Here is a 13,219-nt window from a genome sequence, read left to right as displayed (position 1 = left end):
ACATTAATACCTCAATACAATAAGAGATTTTTAATAGATTAGAAATTATTGTATATTAGATCATAACACTCTGAAAGAGTCCATTATACAGACAAGTACTGTCACTTTTTACACTTTTTTTTTTTTTGATGATGATAATAAAGATAAAGGACTCTTACTTGTAATGGAGTATTCTTCAGTGTGGTATTTCTGCTTTTAATTGTATTTCTTCCACCATTGATCAACCCAAAAGTTATCAATGTCTCCTAACTGATTTATTAAACATTAATATAACCCCTGACTTATTATAAAGTGGTGGCCATCTTGAATATTGGGTCCATTACACTAATTTATGACCAAAGTTACAGCAGAAAAGCATACAGTGCATTTAATCTATGATTTCTCTATCCTACCATTGACTTTTGCAACAATGCAGCCGGCTCGGAGGAATAAGCAGCTTCAGGGCTGTTACTAGCATGGACCCGGTGAGATTAAATATTACACTTAACTTCATGGATACGGCTTTAAGCAAAGGCGAACTACAACAAACATGCAAACATCCACCCATGTGCACCTGTCCGACGTGGACTGCAGCAGCCAGAGGAAAACCAGCACAGCCTGCACACTGGGTGGTCACCTTCACCTGAGTCCAGGACACATGCACAGAAAGTGTGTGCGCAGGAAAGGTGCACAGAGAAACACATGGACTGCGGCGGCGGCAGGGAGCGTGAAAAGACGGCGGGAGAGGGACCGACTCACCCGCTTGTTTCCCGGAGTCCGCGGAAAGCCTCTGAGTCTGAAGCGTCCTCACCGCTGCGAAACACCGAGCTGCTCTGCCGCTGCTGCAGTTACCCGCTGATCACACACACACACACACACACACATACACGGCTCAGCCCACCCCCAACACACACACACACACACACACACACACACACTAGGCTCATATATGTTGACTTGCATTATTTTTCGACCTCAGACTAGAGTTTCCTCATGAAGCCTTTGCTTTTTGTTGTTTCGATAACAAAAGGTAGAGTTTTCTTTTTTTGTTGTTGTTTGTTGTTAACATATTATATATAATATCTTATAGATATATCCAAGTAAAATCATAAATTACTGAATGTTGTGTAGAGACAACCAATATATGTTTTTAATGTTACTGCTGCCTGTTTTTACCTCAATGAGGCTCTCCTGGCTTAATACATTTTAAAAAGAATAAATTAAAAATAAGAATATATATATATTTATATATATATAACTGAAATATGAATAAAATTATTTCATTATGATTATAAGAATATATCTTTCTGAAGATGGCCTGAAAACTGTATTTAACACTTTCTTGGCATCTAAGCTTTTTAATGTGACAACCCCACTTACTGCAGGCCTGTATGAAAAATGATCAGTGATCTGTGCCTCAGGACTGACCCCTGCTGGAGGAGAAATACAAAAACTTTCCCTGTCCCCCCACCAATGCAGCTCCATGGAAACTAACCAATATATATATATGTGTGTGTGTGTGTGTTTTAGAACAGTGGCCTATCTCATGTACCACATACTAGCATTAACCTACCAAACATAATTTGATCTTAGAGGTCTCAGATGCCACAAACGAAATAGGCTAATTAAAAAAATAGGCTAATAAAGTTTCTCACCGAAGCCCTGTTACTGAGCATATTTTGTGTTTGTAAACCTCCACTGTTTTCTTTGAATGAAAAACCAAGATACAGATGAATACACGGTGAGAAGAACAGAGGAATATATTCATGTCTCGACACTCTTCCAGAGCTACTTGTTGCATTCATGCTGTGATTTAGAGATAAGGACCAAAAGCACATTTTTTATTTATTTAATAGCCTATATTAAGCAACTTACATTTACCACAGTACAACACAATCTTATCTCTACAAAGGAGTCTGACTTTTTTTGGCTCTGCCGTGTTGGAGAATAAAATAAAGGGTGACATTAGCTTTGTTGTGTCCCAGTATAAGCAATAGCAGCGTGACAGTGAGGCAGCATGAACAACACCAGGACCCTGAAACAGAAGCAGCTAAATGTAATTCAGCCATTAGTAGTCAAGTCACTTTTATTTATGTAGCGCCAAATCACAACAGAAGTCATCTCAAGGCACTTTCCAAATAGAGGAGGTCTAGACTTTCTCTTTAAAGTATTAATTAAGTAGTAATTTTGTTACTTACACCTGTGCTTTTGTCAAAATGTCATCTCTGAAAACAGCCTATTATAACTTGTTCTTAAAAGCAGGTGGTCCTTTCTTTAATCTAATCAGAAACATTTTGAAGAGTAAAGTAGTGCACTCATACTGCAGCATGCAGACAAATTAACCTAGTATAAAATAGATCATTGTCTGAGGTTGAGTGTTTCCATGGATTTCACTGATTACAGTTGTAAGTAAATGATTATTATGAAACTCTTCTTACCTTTTCTTCCTCTAAACCATGTATCAGACTTCATCAGACGTTACTCACTGAATCTTACTTCTGGGTTTAGATCTGTTCAAATAGACTGAGAGTGAGACCAGATTGTCTTTATGCCTGTTGTGTAGCTCTTTCCCCACAGCAGACGTATTGCGAAAGGTCTGTCTTATCCCTGCTTAGCCACGTACACTGAGCATACAATACTGTCAGTTTCATTAAATATCAGAGAGATTAATCTTGGTCTGCTGTCTCACTGACAACACATTTAAATCCACTTTAATGCTGAAATGGTAAAAAGGGGGAGACGAGCTGGAGAAATATTTTAAAACCTTGTGACAGTTAGACATGAACTGCACAAAAGGATATGTCAGTATCGTGCTGACAGGGTTTTAGAAGCTGGATGAGAAAGATAAAGGTTAAACTAGAAGGGCATCTGAGCGAACCAGAGGAAGATTTAGGCCAGTAGTTCCAAATCTTTACAACATATGACCCCTTGAAATGGTCCATCATCCTCTTGTGCACCCTAGTCACAAATTTTGACGTTGTTGTGGACATGAGAGTGACTTTCCTCCCAAGATTTGAAGACTTTTAAGACAAATATCCAACATTTTTCATCTTGGACACTTCACATTTATCCTGGGACATGCAGGATGGGATACACTGATTTAGGGCACAAATGAAGCATAGAAACTGGACAGGACACTTCTATATAATAAATGTTTCATAAAAGGGCCCTTCAGTGGGGTCACAAGATAAATCAAAGAGGTCATGAGATGATTAGAAAAGAGGAAAAACAAAGTTCTGCAACTCATTTTTTATCTTTATCTTATTATCTTTGCTATTTGTGAAATAGTTTGACCCCTTTGGCCGTTACTTAAACAAAACCATCTGAGAAGTTAAAGGGGAAATGTCTCTGTGGTGAAACCACAGGGTATAAAGGGAATAATGCTGGGCATTTACTGTTTTGATTAGGAAGATAATTGTTGGTCGCAGCTATAGTATGAAGTGAAAGTTAATATTTTGCGTTTGAAAGGCACAGAGCTCAGTTCAAGACACAAAATAACCACAAAGAGATGCAAAATGCCTACAGAGACCAGAAAATGACCACGGGGAGATGTAAAATAACCACAAAATGATAGAGACACAAAACTGGCTACAAGGAGATGTAAAGTGGCCACAGAAGGATTGTATACCACCAAAAAGAGACATATAAATGACCATAAAGTGACACAAAGCAAAAAGGAGAAAAATGACCACAGAGAGACACAGACAGACCTCAAACCACCAACAAGAGACATTTAACAAGTTAAAAATGAGGCCTGAACAAGATGGGGTTTTTTTTCTTGCTGCAAATGGAAAGCAGTTCTTAAAATGAAAATAAAAGCCTAATTTTGTCATCCAGCCATTTTCCAAGATATTTGTATGCAGAGGCACTTTCCATTTTTAAGATTGATGTTTCCTGCCTTTTTTTTTTTTTATTTTTTATTTTATTTTTTTTTTTTTTTACAGAATGTGCATTGGAGAAAGTCACAACTGTTTTTGTTGCATCTAATTTTAATCTTAATTTTAATTAATTAGTTGAGGTGCAACTTGCAAACAAATCAAAATTAATTAATTATGCAGACAAAAATTAAATGCAGTAAATTGCCCACTTAGTCTGGTCGCTAATCCGGCCCTGCTTGGCGCTGGGTGTCGCTGTAAGTCTTATCTGACTGTGTGCACTGCCGGGAAACCCCATCTACAGACCGGACCCACCACGGTCGTCACCGACGTGAGTAACCGACTGTAAATGTCATGACGTGGACCGTCCGCCTCCGCCGCCGCCTCCCAGTGCTCCAGACCCCGCCGAGCAGCAGCGGCAGACCGGAGAGCCGACCAGTTAGCTTCCCACCGAGCCGAACACGGTTTACTCGGTCTGCTTAACAGCTCATCTGTTGGTACGTAACATTTATTTGCTTTTTTTTATGAATATACGTATAACTTGGTTGTGTTTTTTTTTATTAATTATTTATTTATTTTTTTTACTTCGAGCCTGTTGACGTTAACCAACCAGCTAATGCTAACATTTTAATAAGGCTAGCTAATGCTAACCAGTGGGAGTTAGCAGCTAGCTTTCCTCAACCTGTTAATGGTACAATCTGCTGTGGACAGACTCAACACACTACACAACATGTGCGATGTCACGTTAGTCGTGGCTTTAATCGATTATTATGAGCCTGTTGAATCGACAGCCGATAGCAGCTTGTCAATTAGCCGTTGTGGGTTAATGATAATGATAATGTTTGTGGATATCTCCCAGCAGCAGCGTCGCAGCGTTTTCCTGTAAACTGTGACAGCCTCAGTAAGACACTGCTGGTCAAAGATGTTGCTCAGCCCTTTATCTTTCTATTTTACTACTCCAGCTTGTTTGTATTAATGCTTGTTACTCTAAAACCCTGCTATGCTTCTGGTTCAGGGCTCCTTATTTTCCCATATTCTTCGCTTTATTCAACATGTGTTAAAGTGTAAAACTCGACATCTGATGCCTGGATGCTCCCTTTTCTCATATTCAGATGTCTGCTCTGTTAATCTGTCTTGAGATCATGTGTCAGCAGCTCGGTCACTTTGAATCTTGTGACTATCTAAGTGAGGACAACAGGTGTGTAAACATGCCCCTGCCAAGACGCCTCTCCACAGGTGGAAACAGCTCTGAATCTGCTTTGGCTGGGAGAACTTGAATTGGATATTTGTAGATGTTGTCCCACTGTGCTGCCTGTTACCAAGTGGACCACTACTGATTTAGTAAGATATGTGTAAAGAGATGCGATATGACGCAGCCAGCTGACAGTCATACTGCTTCACTGCTAGGATCTGATAGGAACAGAGCTCCAAAGCTTTTAGTTACACTCCAAGGAGATCGCTTCGGCCAAATTTGCTATCTCGCTCAGATCCTGAGATGAAAGTGCGGTTTTGCAGCTGTGCTTAGACACTGCACTGTGGTTGACTCTGACAGAAGGTATCACGTTGCCTCGAGACACTGTTATTCTGAGATATTATATGGTTCACCCACTGAAGATGTGACGACGTGTTTGTAGATCAGGGCAAGTCTGAGCTTGTGGTAGTCAGGTGTGAATTAAGACGCCTGTTGGTGTTTTTAAGTGAATTCTTCTCCCAAGGGTGCTATGTGCGAGAATGCACTCGGGGCCTCGAGAGGAAAGTGAAAGACTGCCAGTGAGTAACAGAACTGATGCAGGATTTACATTCATTTTCGGGAACTCTTTGTCCTCGGTGCAATAAAAGACAGTAATTCACAAGGTGATGTGACGTGGAGATAAAGAAATTTTAGCCTCTCAAGCCAGCACCTCCTTTGTCTGAGCTCATGCCCTCTGCATTTACAGTCGGTGTAAATGACGTTATTGTCATTGTATTAGCATAATGCAATGTAGAATCTGACACTCAGCGAGAACAAAGCGCGAGGACAGCAATTAGCCTGTAAAGATGATCGCGTGACTTTCCTGTTGTGGTTCTACTACATCGAAGAGCAGCTTTTCATTGGACAGTGAAACGGAGTGGTTATTAAAATGATTGAGGAAAATTGCAGTTTTACTCAAACACACACACACACACACACCACACAGCTGGGCGTGGGCCAGAGGAGAAAGGAACAGTGGCCCAAAGCCAAACTAATGAGTACTTACTACCATTGCTATAAAAAACAGCTTCCTCTGGTCTCCTCAGACTCTGTGGGGAGACAGAGTCAGGAATGTCAATGTGATGTTGGGTTATTCTTGCTGAGATTTAACCGTGTTGCAGTAACTTCCAGTAACACTTAGAAATGTCTTTAGCACATTCACATGTACTTTTAATGTGGCTTTTGTGTTTCATTGTGAGAGAATACATTCTCCTTTGTCTGCTGAGCTGGAAATAACTTTAAGAACTGCACTGTGTGTTTTTCCAGGCCACGATGAGGTGGTGACCCTGGGTCGGCCAGGCCGTGAGATGATTGCAGCTTGGCACGGAAAAAAGACGGAGCAGAGAGACTGAGAAAGAAGAATGGGCAGAAGCATCTGGGGCTGCTGGCAAGGCGTCTTCTCTACTGCTGTGCTCTATGGCTCTTTGGCCTTGTTTACCTCCATCCTCCACAATGTGTTCCTGCTTTACTATGTGGAGACATTTGTGTCCGTCTACAAGATTGATAAAATCTCCTTCTGGGTGGGAGAGGTAAGTGAGAAGGGACCTGGGTGTGTGACTCTATGCGATCTTAAAACATGATTTGTCGTCCAGGCTTGAAATTTAGCAGTGATGCTGAGAGTCAGCAGAGGTTTTTAAGACCTATTAGCCTGTGTGGCCCTCATTTCCTGTCATCTCTCCACTGTTAACTGTCAAATAAAGCATAAAATGAGACTATTTAAGAAAATCTCCTTTCATCCTAAACGTGTTCTCTTAACTGTCAGAAGCTTAATGTCTTGTTGCTTGATCAATAAACCATCATCAGCCTGTATTTGTTGATGTTTATGTAGCGTTATTGACCTCCGTCTCTGATGCTCCACAGACAGTTTTCCTCATATGGAACAGTCTGAATGACCCTCTCTTCGGCTGGCTGAGTGATCGCTCCTTCCTCAGCTCTCCTCAGTAAGTGTCTTCATCCTACCCTCTTCCTCCTTTCTGCAGGAGAACAAATTAATATCTAACTGCAGGTTTTCCACCCGAGGCGCACTGAACATGAATGTGATTAACAACATCAGCTGCGAAGCTGATGTTAATCACAGTGTGTAGCATCATGGCAAAAAGGAAAAGTAATATTTGAAACAGTTGTACATATACTTTAAAGTGACATTTCCTGAGAATATAATTGTATTTTTGCACTAAATGATCCGGAAATTTAGGAAATCATCATCTTCATAATGAACGATTTACCCAGGCTTTCTGCTCAGCCTGTAGATTCCTGTCTCTGTGTTTGCTGCACATATCACCCCAACCTCTCTGACGCAAAGACAGTTATACACCTATGCACACACAAATGTCTTTTTGTCAGCTGCTACAATGCTCAGCTCACAGGTTGCCACCTGTGTTTGTATTTAATTCTGTGACTCAGTGTTGTCATAAGGTGGTGTGATAACAATGTTGTTTATTTTAGTCTGTAGACCCATTTGTTATATCTGCACGCTTTAATTTGTCACACAGCAGGGAAATGTACCATAGACACTTTTATTTATTTGTCTTATCTTTATTTGTCATTCTGTATTTATCTTGGTGATTGTATAACACTGGTCCTCCAATTAAAGAAGTATTTAAACAGTTGTTGTTTTTGGCTCTGTGTCATAACATCAGGCCCATTGTTCCAGAGAAATTTGTTAATTATTACGACATGTGTACTTTTATTTAATTACCGCTGTCTTTTGTTTTTCCCACTCAGGACAGGCTCTCAGATCACTAATCCAGAGGTGGTGCTGAAGCGCCTGAAGGCTCTCTCCACAAATGGCCCTCTCTTCGCTCTGTCATTCCTGGCCTTCTGGGTGGCATGGGCCAGGCCAGGCCTGCAGTTCCTGCTGTGCCTGTGCCTGTATGACGGGTTCCTCACCATGGTGGACCTCCACCACAGCGCCCTGCTGGCTGACCTCGCCGTGTCCGCCACCGATCGCACACGCCTCAACTTTCACTGCTCGGTGTTCAGCGCTCTGGGCTCCCTCTCCGTTTTTCTCTCCTACTCTTTCTGGGACAAGGAGGATTTCTACACTTTCCGTCTCTTCTGCGTGACTCTGGCCGCTTTTTCCATCTTGGGCTTCTTCGTAGTTTCCAGGTTGCTACAGCGTCGTTTTCAAAGAGAAGTCCGTCCAAGACAGGATGAGGCACTGACACTCAAAGAGTAAGGATTTTAAAAGATTTAGATATTCTGATTAACTTCGGTGTTTTTCCTCTTGAACTCACTCTTCTCATTTTCTTTTGCTCTGTCCCAGGCTGAGTGTTGGCCACGCTCCACTTACCCAGCCAGAAAAACCTGTTACTATTGGCCAGTATATCAAGCAGCTCTCCAGACACAGGAACTTCATGTGGTTTGTGTCAATGAACCTTGTTCAGGTGAGATAATAATCACATTGTTGCTAATAGAGATAAAATGGGAGGACCTGATAAAAATGTAATGCTAACAAGTGAAAAAAAAGCTTCAGCTTCCTGTTCTCAGAGCCTTATTGATATTAAATCATCACCCTGTCCCTAATTAGTATCATCTGTTGTAAATATAAAAAAAACACCCTAATGGTGTGTGTATCTATGTATATATGTAATGAGAATACACAATCATCCACTTTTCTGTTACCTGTCTTATGTTCATATTCATTTATAATGAATCGGTTTGTGCAGGGGACCAAAGTTTTGTGGAACTTTGGTCCCAGTGTTTTTTTTACTGCGACTGCTCAGTTATATTCTGTTAATGTTTTCCCTCCCGCTGCAGGTGTTTCACTGTCACTTCAACAACAACTTCTTCCCTCTTTTCCTTGAACATCTCCTCTCTGACAATATTTCTGCCTCCACGGGTTCAATCTTACTCGGTAAGATCCCTTTAACAAACAAGAAATAACTCTAATATTCATCTCTTTATAATGCAGGTGTGGTAGAGCTAGAGCTAGTGCTAGGCTATCCAGACAAAAACAGTGCAGGAATTATCACAGCATTGTCTTGGCTAAGAGTTTTAGGAAATCATAAATGATGTTGAAATTACCCGCAGCAAGAGTGATGTCTTAATGTTTTACACTGGGTTTGACTGTTGTTTGATGAGAGGATCTATGGAGAACAGATTTTAGTTGCCAATGAGTAGGTGAATATGCATCGTGGTAATTTTGATGCCAAATACAATCATCCTAAACTGAAGCTCTCAGAAAACCACCTCACTGGTTTTCTGAATGCTTGCTAAATCTCCTCGGTTGTTAGGAGCTGGTCAAACTGAGGCTACAACGGAATAGATTTGTTTTTTTATTTTAATTTGCAGTCTGGTTTGTTGGCACTCCACTTCCTTTTCTTTTTAGTTCTGCTGATTTTTAGTCACTTTTTTAAATGCTTCTCTGCTTTTGCTCCCATGCAGGCATCTCTTACATTGCCCCCCACCTGAACAACTTGTATTTCCTGACACTGTGCCAGCGTTACGGGGTTTACCAGGTTATCCGCTGGCTATTTATGCTCAAACTGGGACTTAGTGTGGTTATGGTGCTCGCAGGGGCTGACCACATTTATCTGCTGTGCATCTTCATTGCTAGGTATGGCCACTTACACACATCAGCACACGCATCCGATGTGTGACAGCTTGTATTTTTGTTTGCTTGTTTCTCTTTTTTTTTTTTTTTTTTTTTTTAAAGTTTTATCACTTTAAAAGCTGAACGCACAATCACACAGCAACCACATATCAAGGACGAGTAGAATCACTTTATGCACAGAATTCACAAGTGCACGCCAACTACTCTGTGTCACTGCCTGTTTCCATGTTTACTCTACATTTGTTACATGTTGTATTCAAATATTGTGTTAACTTGTCTGCGCCATAAGACTTTGGGCCTCTGTCACTGAGAATGAGCAACAATGCTTTATTTTTGTAGCTTGAAGTTGCCTCCACAGGCTTTAAAAAGCTGTATGATTTACCATATCCTCTATCCATAGAGCTTTGATTCAGCTAAGAAACACTTCTCCTGGACCCAAAAAAAAAATTTTAGTAGAAAGAAAATTTGATGTAAATTCAGTGTAAACATGCATGAATAATATGGATGAGAGAGCAGCTGCCAGGCCACTAGATACGTGTAAAACTGATTTTGATGAGTCAGTCACTCAGGGTGGAGGACACAGCCCATTTGCTCACATCTTAATATGACTGAGTACTTAATTATTTAAAGGTTTTCATTTAGCTAGTCATCTTATTCCACTGTTAACGTGAAATAACCGTGCTGTTCTTACACTTGACACCAGGAGTCGAATGCCTTCTCGAGCTCTCTGCAGCTGAGCCCGGATGGTGTGTGTGGTTAGTCGTATTAGTCACAGTTGTGGTAGAAGTAAAGAGTGTGTGAATGCTTTTGGTTTTGTTTTTTTTTCTCAATGCTTCAAGGTGAGCTGATTATAAAAAAATAAATAAGATAAAATAAAACATTGACCACAGGTGTTAAAGTTACTTCACACAATGTACCATGGTTTAACACATATAGGCACACAACACAGCCTGTCAGGTCAGAAGCTGTTACCTTCCCCTGCCTTAGATTCTGCTCTCAACACACAGTTTGAATGGTAAACTACATCACAGCGGATGTTTTCTCTTGGGGCTGAAGCCTGTAACCTGCCCTCTCTTGCTCCTAGTAACCGGGTGTTTACAGAGGGGACGTGCAAGCTGCTGAAGCTGGTCATTTCCGATCTGGTGGATGAAGACTTTGTGGTCAACCGACGTCAGCAGGCTGCCTCTGCGCTCCTCTTCGGGATGGTCGCCTTGCTCACCAAACCTGGCCAGACATTCGCCCCGCTCATCGGCACATGGCTGCTGTGCGTTTACACAGGTACAGACAGTAACAGTCACACTCATAAGATCCTCACAAGGAAGTGAAAGATCTTTTAAAATGCTTCCCCAAGTCACTGCAAGTCTCGTGCGTTTGTGTCTTTGTGGCACACAAAGTATCAAGTGGCTCAGCTGGCCCAGCAAGTTATATGAATTCCAGCTCTATCTGGCTCTATCAGTGTGTACGTGTAAGAATGTATTAACTGTTCAACTGTGTCATGTTGGTAAGGTTTTGTGTAACTGAAGATGAAATAAGTGCGACTTATACAGCTGGACAAATGAGACAAATCATAGAGTTATATGGCAGATTGATAATTTGACCTCTGGACAGAGCCTGGTTGCTTTGAGTCTGTGTGGTAGCCTAAGAAAACTGTTTGTAGCCTAATTTTCAGTTGACATTCTCATCTATCTCTGTGCAAGAAAGCAAATAACTGTATTTCACAAAATTTAAACAAAGGAAAATAACTTTTTTGTTGCAGTAATGTGCTTAAAATAGAACCTAATATGAGTTTCTTGTGTTACCTTACCACCTTAGCCATACATTCAGACCTAAGGTATTTGTATCTTTAATTTGTTGTATTATTAGGGTACTTTAGTGCTGGGATTCTTATCATGTTGTTTTGCAGGATTAGTCAGATTTTAGCGGGGGAAAAGGATTGAATGTGTGAAATGATTGATCTGTGTTTTGCCTATATTGAAGCTACTTTTTTTCCTCATGTTGGATTCCTCTTCCCCAGGTTATGATATTTTTGAGAGGGAGCCTGTGAAGGACTCTCTGGTTTCTGTGCCTGACATTGCCTCTGGCTCAGGGACTCCACCTCTACGCCTGGGCTGCTTCTACATGTTGGTGTTTGTGCCTATCACCTGTGCCCTGCTCCAGCTGGCCGCCTGGTCTCGCTTCACACTTCATGGCCGCAAACTGCAGGGGATCAAGACCCTAAGGCAAGGGGCCCAGCACGGCCACCTTATTGATGTCAAGGCCATATGAACTGAATAAAGCTTGGCGATGCTGCACACAGACACTTTTAATAATCAGTTTTACAGTCCCTTTGATAATAACTTAGGAGATGATGAGGCGGAAAGCACAGCCTGGTGTGAACCACTACACAACATGTGGCTTTGTGGATGGTGAAAAATACACACTGGGCTGACAAATCCCTCTGGAAGGAACAGGAAACATTTTAAAGCACGACACTTGCCTTATTTTTTTGTATTCAGATATTGACCTATATTTATATTTGAACAGATGACCAAAAGATAAAGTAGAACCAATCAATCCTTTGGATATAGAAGAACCAAGGTGACAACTTGTCATGGTGCAGGCCAAAGATTGGGAGCCCTCTTTAAAACGGTTTGTAAAGCATAATTCTGGCCTGCAGTCTGAGTGCCCCTGCTGCTCAGTAATCATCAGTAACATCCGCAGCTACTGTTCTGATTTTTAATGTTATTAACAGGATGAAGAAAATGGAATAAAATTGCATCAGTTGTGTTCAGAGTGTTGTTGATGCTGCATGGATCCTGCACTTCAGAGCCGATTTATTATTTTACTGTTTCTTTACATTTACACAGAATGCCCTGCCAGTCTGATGTTGACAGCTGTATTTTCTAATACGTCCAGTATTGATGATGATGATGATGATGATGATGATGTTTTTGCACAAAACTGCCATTTGTCTGTTGTACTTCTAACATTCTGATTGTGACATACTTCATGTACTGTAGTAACACAAATTGGAATAAGTAATTTATACTGGTAACCATATTGTCAGTTCAGTTTTGTAATTTTTCAGATAATATAAAGAATGTGTAGCATTACCACAAATAAACCTCAGCTGTGTTGAAAGTCAAATAAACTCTGCTGTGCCATGACACCTGTGCAAGACGAACTGAAACTTTTCTAAACGGGGTCATAAAACTGAAATGTGAAATGTTTGGACCATCTGTGTGTGTGAAATCATTCTGCCACGTGTGAGTAACTTGGTAAGGAAGTGAAAATTAAAGCCCACTATGGAAGTCACTGCATAAGGCCCCAACCATTTGCTGTTTCGGTTGAGTAGTCTGATATCCGAGAAAACAAAGAAAGAAAATGATGTGTATGTAAAGGGCATTTATAGGCCTGCCACGTGCTGGCATTATCATGAACTGATAAGAGCTAGAGAAACTGATATGATCAGTTTGATTTCAATGCAGTCAATATTTTGTTTATAAGGTGACCACTACTGTTCAGCAGTGTCCTGGGAAGAATTGTTACCTGCTGTAGGACAGTGTGTCCTGCAGCATCACAGCCCTCTGGCCAGCCCTG

The 13,219-nt window shown here is 40.9% G+C and overlaps 2 protein-coding genes and 1 long non-coding RNA gene across 3 annotated transcripts in view; 1 reads left to right on the top strand and 2 right to left on the bottom strand.

Moving 5' to 3' along the window:
- The window catches only part of sema4gb (sema domain, immunoglobulin domain (Ig), transmembrane domain (TM) and short cytoplasmic domain, (semaphorin) 4Gb), a 42,332-nt gene extending 40,688 nt beyond the window's left edge, over positions 1-1,644 (bottom strand). The window contains exon 1 of the mRNA XM_071462057.1: positions 739-1,644. The gene's annotated coding sequence lies outside the window, so the exon portion shown is untranslated. The remainder of the gene's footprint in view (positions 1-738) is intronic.
- A 197-nt stretch (positions 1,645-1,841) lies between these two features.
- Positions 1,842-4,188, bottom strand: LOC139608975 (uncharacterized). The gene is made up of 3 exons (XR_011685123.1): positions 4,067-4,188; positions 2,418-2,489; positions 1,842-2,014 (listed from the first exon to the last, which is right to left on the bottom strand). It is a non-coding gene; the product is annotated as an uncharacterized lncRNA (long non-coding RNA).
- On the top strand, positions 4,133-12,853 carry mfsd13a (major facilitator superfamily domain containing 13A). The gene is made up of 9 exons (XM_071463149.1): positions 4,133-4,351; positions 6,352-6,614; positions 6,946-7,025; positions 7,810-8,259; positions 8,351-8,471; positions 8,845-8,941; positions 9,472-9,643; positions 10,725-10,918; positions 11,655-12,853. Exons 2-9 carry the CDS (start codon positions 6,447-6,449, stop codon positions 11,903-11,905), a joined length of 1,533 nt encoding a protein of 510 aa, XP_071319250.1. The 5' UTR covers positions 4,133-4,351; positions 6,352-6,446; the 3' UTR covers positions 11,906-12,853.
- Positions 12,854-13,219: the final 366 nt, after the last annotated feature.

The sequence above is a fragment of the Trachinotus anak genome, unplaced genomic scaffold (genome assembly GCF_046630095.1).
Source record: "Trachinotus anak isolate AG129_WGS33_773 ecotype Australia unplaced genomic scaffold, CSIRO_AGI_Tana_v1 ptg000025l, whole genome shotgun sequence".
Lineage (NCBI taxonomy): Eukaryota > Metazoa > Chordata > Actinopteri > Carangiformes > Carangidae > Trachinotus > Trachinotus anak.
The sequence above is the reverse complement of the archived record's forward strand: the minus strand, read 5'-3'. Positions and strand labels throughout refer to the sequence as shown.

Bases quoted from the DNA above. Each gene is read 5' to 3' on its own strand.
- mfsd13a (XM_071463149.1), top strand. From the start codon at position 6,447: ATGGGCAGAAGCATCTGGGGCTGCTGGCAAGGCGTCTTCTCTACTGCT. The intron at 7,026-7,809 runs GTAAGTGTCTTC...TTTCCCACTCAG, and splicing joins TCCTTCCTCAGCTCTCCTCA to GACAGGCTCTCAGATCACTA. The intron at 8,260-8,350 runs GTAAGGATTTTA...GCTCTGTCCCAG, and splicing joins GAGGCACTGACACTCAAAGA to GCTGAGTGTTGGCCACGCTC.